General features: G+C 50.6%; 1 protein-coding gene and 1 pseudogene across 1 annotated transcript; one reads left to right on the top strand and one right to left on the bottom strand.

Moving 5' to 3' along the window:
* The first annotated feature begins 2422 nt into the window (after positions 1-2422).
* Arfrp1 (ADP-ribosylation factor related protein 1) lies at positions 2423-3796 on the top strand. Its single transcript, XM_003739333.2, has 3 exons — positions 2423-2483; positions 2905-3070; positions 3193-3796. Exons 2-3 carry the CDS (start codon positions 2986-2988, stop codon positions 3702-3704), a joined length of 597 nt encoding a protein of 198 aa, XP_003739381.1. The 5' UTR covers positions 2423-2483; positions 2905-2985; the 3' UTR covers positions 3705-3796.
* A 975-nt stretch (positions 3797-4771) lies between these two features.
* Positions 4772-4894, bottom strand: part of LOC114828602 (uncharacterized) — a 1997-nt pseudogene continuing 1874 nt past the window's right edge.

The raw sequence follows: 4894 nt of genomic DNA, 5'->3' as shown, positions 1-4894 counted from the left end.
TCTCACCCGGGAGCTCTGAGCTCACGATTCACGATAGAGCAAAAAAATCACTGAGTGTATCCGACGCCAATATCCGCCGAAAACTCGCTTTGCAATCAGCGAAGACTCAACCATCCTGCGCATAAGAGTCCCTCCTAGAGAAAGCATCGGGCAGACGGGAACGGATCTCGGGAGAAAAATCGCTCGACATTCTATTCTAAGGCACCACAGCAGTTGCGACGTCGCGAGATACTAGAAAACCATGAAGGGATTCGAAAAGACCCGTCGGGAAGTCTATCTACTGCAGGGTGTATCGGACAGTATTCCGAGCTCCTTGATACCCTCAAAGTCGAGAAACTGAATTCGATTGAGATATCGGTGGAATTCGATCGCATGATTGCATGAGGCTGAAAAATTCAGGTTCCTTCACAGCGGGCCGGAAAAAAACGCCGATTTCTATTATCGGATGCGAGTTCGCGCATAGTTCGGAGGGAAAGCTGTCAAATCGAGCTTGCGAAAGCTTAGCAGCTCCAGTTCCGATCCTGATTCCAACAAGTCTTCTTCATCGGTGGGCGCTCGAACGCCCCGGATGATTGGTTGCTCTTCTTCAGGGTCTCGCCTGGGGTACAAGGGGTTTCAAAAAGCTGTGCTTTTGTGGTCTTCTCGCGGCTTTTCTTTCTTCGAGAAAGTTTGGCCCAGCGGGATGATTAGAAACACTGCTGTGCTTCCCCTTGTGGTGGAGTGCACTTCTGTTATGATACACTGCTCAGAAACGCGGCTATAGATCCGATTTTCGAGAAGCTTGGGATAGCTGATGATTTTCATGCACTAGAACAACCGATCCGACAGTCGCACTATGAAACAAAGCTCGCACTGGCACTCCTCAAGCACCACACGAGCCTACAACCATCGATTGTAGCCGGGGGAAGCCTTGCGCGGCCTTCACAACGACGGTTCTGTGCGACCTCCACTTCCCCGACTGTCTGTGTGATGCCGGCCGCAGAGCTAACCTTTCTCTGAGCATCAAATGGATCGAGTCGAGTGAAGGTACTGGGAGATGAAAATAAGATTCCTGACCGTGGATGCTCCGCTTGTAACCGATTCGACGGTCACGTTCCGTACACGGGGGGTTCGTCGGCTGACTCAGCTCGGCGGGGACACTGCTCCCGAGAAAGGAATCTAGAGGGAGAATACTCCCGGAGAGGTTTGAGAATCATAGCCGACACCTGTATTCATCTGCAGGTAGCTAGGATCGAACCTTAGGCCTCGGCATCCTTCCCGTCCGGCGCCGCAAAGAGGCGAGCGTTTTGCATCCGGAGGATTGGGCGTGCGAGGCACTCAACCCCTTCGTCGGCATCAATCGGCATCATCAGCTCAGTGCATCGACCTGATCAATCGTGCCGAAGTTCAAACCTCGCGAAACTGTTTTTCGAGCTCGGGTGCGTCTCAAGATCTCCGAGGTGTCTGGAGATTATCTAGACTACCGAATAAAGTAGATTTTCCGCGACTTCTCCCCGACCTGCTCTCTCCTCTCAATCAGGGAGGAACGGGCGTTGACCCCCAATATCAGTCGGGGAATGATACGATGGATTTCAACTCGTTCGGTAATTGGTCAGGGATGAGTTGTATAGTTGGCTGTACATGAGACACGCGGAATTCAAGGGTGGATCGAGAATCGACTCCTGCTCCTCTCGGCATCCGAGGTGAGAACGAGTGGAGCTTAGCAGAATATTCTGTGTTGAAGCCCAACATTTCACCCGCAGCGAGCCCCTGGTCAAAGAATGATCAGTGTGTTCGGTGAGCAGAACTTTTTTTAGAGGATCCCAGGCATATTTCTCCGACGATCTCAGATGTGATTCGCGCGTTCTCATGTTCGCCATAAAGTATTGAATATTCCTTCCTGTCCCGACGCAAGTGTTATTCCATGACGGGTATCATATTGCCATCGAAGTTACGGAATCACAGAGCTGGCTTCCGGTGAGCACTATTTCTGAGATCAGGAAACGGGCTAACAATGTCCGCCACCTGCCAACTTGCTTTGCGGGATGTGGCGAGCGGTGGAAGTCTTGATAGGAAGAAAATTATCGCCCCTTAGGGAGCGGAATTGAAGCTGATGAGCTACAGGTTCACAGTGAGGATCGGTCGATGTCAGGAATTCCCTGGCGCGAGCTTCACGTGGCCGAGCCGATAGACAGCCGGATCTCTTGGCCAACGAATAACATGAATGCACTTATCAGAGGGTTTTCATCCGGGTCATTAGGATAGTAATGAGGATCCTGCAATGGAATGCTGCATACGGACGGTCGTTCAATAGAGGCGAGGCTACCGATCACACGTCGCGAACTCTTCAGGAGCGCACAGCCCCACAGCGAGTGACGAGGCAGATGAAAATCATCATATCATTCGGAAACATCACGTTCCTTGATTATTTCTCAGTCAGCTGCACGGAGAGTATTGGACCCGATCGAACATCTGATCCACATCCGTCTTCATGAGGATCGAAAGTGAGTGCTGATTGCGGGAGGCGACTACCCCTTTGAGTTCGTTCCCAACCCGCTCCTCGCTCATCTGTCTTCAGAAAATCGACGCCGATATTTCTTTACGGAAGCGGCTTCCCTGTAGACCCCTTGACAGATACGGCATCTATCAGCTGACATGGAGCATGTGGGGCTATTCGATAGGCAGACCCGGAGACTGCGAGCAGAGGAGCGGGAGTTTGGGATAAAGTGAAGGTGGCTGGAGTGAGGACGGGTTCTCAGAGACGAGGGGATGTCGTGGGCTCCGAAGCTGGAGGGAATCTTTCCTCGCTCTGGAAGGTTTTCGGTCTTCAATATCTACCGCTTACGCGATGTGCACGGAGCATTAGGAGAACTGTGTTCTGCAATTTCCAAAACATGACTCACAAATCCACTGATTCTATTCCAGCCGAAGAAGGGGCCTGATCTCATCATAACTGTGTAGCAGTAATCGTCGAGATCGTTTGTCACCTCGGATGTTCTCGGGATAATGTATACGTTGACCTACGGATTTTGGAAGTATCTCACACAGAAAGACGAGTACTCGGTCCTGATCCTGGGCCTGGACAATGCCGGTTGGTGAACGAGTGCGAGCGGAAAGCTCAAGCTGATATAGAATTATCGTCGCATGCCTCCTCCATTCTCCTACCGATTTTACGCGGGACACATTTGTACATCGTCACTTTCCGTCCTCCAGGAAAAACCACCTACTTGGAACAGACGAAAACAAAGTTTACCAAGGGTTACACGGGCATACGACCAAACAAGGTGACGACGACCGTTGGTCTGAACATTGGTAAGATCGACACGCAGGGTGTGCGAATAAATTTCTGGGATCTCGGCGGTCAGGAATCTCTGCAAGCCCTATGGGACAAATACTACGCCGAATCTCACGGGCTCATCTACGTGGTGGATTCTTCGAGCCGCGACCGCTTAGAAGAGTCACGTAAATCATTCGCAAAGATGATCGACAACGACGCATTGTTCGGAGTTCCGCTTCTGATCATTGCCAACAAACAAGACATACCCGAATCTGCGACGGTGACCGAAATCCGCCACATGTTCAGAGAATGCAATATTGGCAACAGGGAGCTCAACATTGTCGGTGCTTCCGCGCTTCATGGCGAGGGCATTCAAGACGGAATAACGTGGCTTGTCGACGGCATGAAACGAAATCTCAGGAGACCGCCGCGGAATGTAGATGCCTGAGTCGGAATCGACCGGAGATCCTCACGAATTGTACATAAAACTGTTGAATGCGTGCCTCTTTGTATGATTATTGTAACGCAATGAATTTCGATGAAGAAGTCGGATATCAGAGTCTTAACTCTCATCGATTCTCTCAATCGATATATCGCAATGCTTCCATGAGGGGGACGAGCGATGCGACATCCCCTTTCGACACTATGCCATGTCGGATAATGATTATGCTCTCAGATGCATACGGACGAGCGACGAGCCTAGATCTCGAACCGACGCGATATTCGCACCGAGACAAGCGAATCCCCTTTTGTTCGCCGCGCTTTTCTGCAGAACAACATGGGGACTGAAGAGCTGTTGATTTGAGGATTCGTGCCGGCGGGGTACGCTTCGCTGTTCAAAGAACGCATCAGTGACCCGAAACAGAAGCTAACTAAAAAGATGAGAGTCTAGCCAAAAACGACGAGGAGCTTGTTGATCGAAAATCCATGCTTACAAGCATTGCCATGAGTTTATTTTATGTACGTAGAAGTATTCATGATGAGAAATAGAACCGTGCTCCACTTTCCCTTCTTGCCGCCTCCGGCCCGATCGCGGGAGTCTATATTTCTAATTCGTTCTCCGCGTTACACCTATGTTTGCAAGATCACCCATATCTCCCTTTCGAAGTCAAAGCTAGGAGCTAGATGGTTCTTATTTTTAACGGACGCTCGTTGCGCTATCAAACCTGGGTTCTGTTCACGAGACTCTGGAAAAGAGACGGGGTTGGTCATTGCTCGACGAATGCCATGGGAGCCAAATCTCGTTTCTCAGGCCGAAAAGAAAGATCTTCCTCACCTTGAGATTTTCGAAATTCGTGCTGAGACTCACGACGTCCTCTGTTTGGATAGAGTGCTCCATCAGTAGTATGTGCTGTTTCATTTCTTCGAAAGCGGCGACGAACTCGGGATCAATGGGATTCTTCAGCTCCTCTGCGCTTTTCCGCTCGTAATCATGGAACACGAGCGCGGTAACAGCATGTTGCCGTTGTCCGGCGCTGCGGGTCGTCATTTGGCTCATTGGCACTTGCGTAATTTCTATGTGCTGAGCCTCATCGAGATCTTCTTCGAGAATCTCGCCGTGCTCGATGCCCTCGATGACTTGCACTTCATCAGGATTGACACCTTCCTGCAGGTGTAGGATCTGCACTTGATCAGCGT

The sequence above is a fragment of the Galendromus occidentalis genome, unplaced genomic scaffold (assembly GCF_000255335.2).
Source record: "Galendromus occidentalis unplaced genomic scaffold, Mocc_1.1 scf7180000076500, whole genome shotgun sequence".
In the NCBI taxonomy this organism is placed as follows: domain Eukaryota; kingdom Metazoa; phylum Arthropoda; class Arachnida; order Mesostigmata; family Phytoseiidae; genus Galendromus; species Galendromus occidentalis.
Note: the sequence above shows the minus strand (reverse complement) of the source record. Positions and strands in the feature narration are given on the sequence as shown.

What these genes read in the sequence shown, in the direction of transcription:
- Arfrp1 (XM_003739333.2), top strand. Translation starts at nt 2,986, where the DNA reads ATGTATACGTTGACCTACGGATTTTGGAAGTATCTCACACAGAAAGAC. An exon ending in CCTGGGCCTGGACAATGCCG is followed by an intron (nt 3,071 to 3,192) that starts GTTGGTGAACGA and finishes TCCGTCCTCCAG; the next exon opens with GAAAAACCACCTACTTGGAA.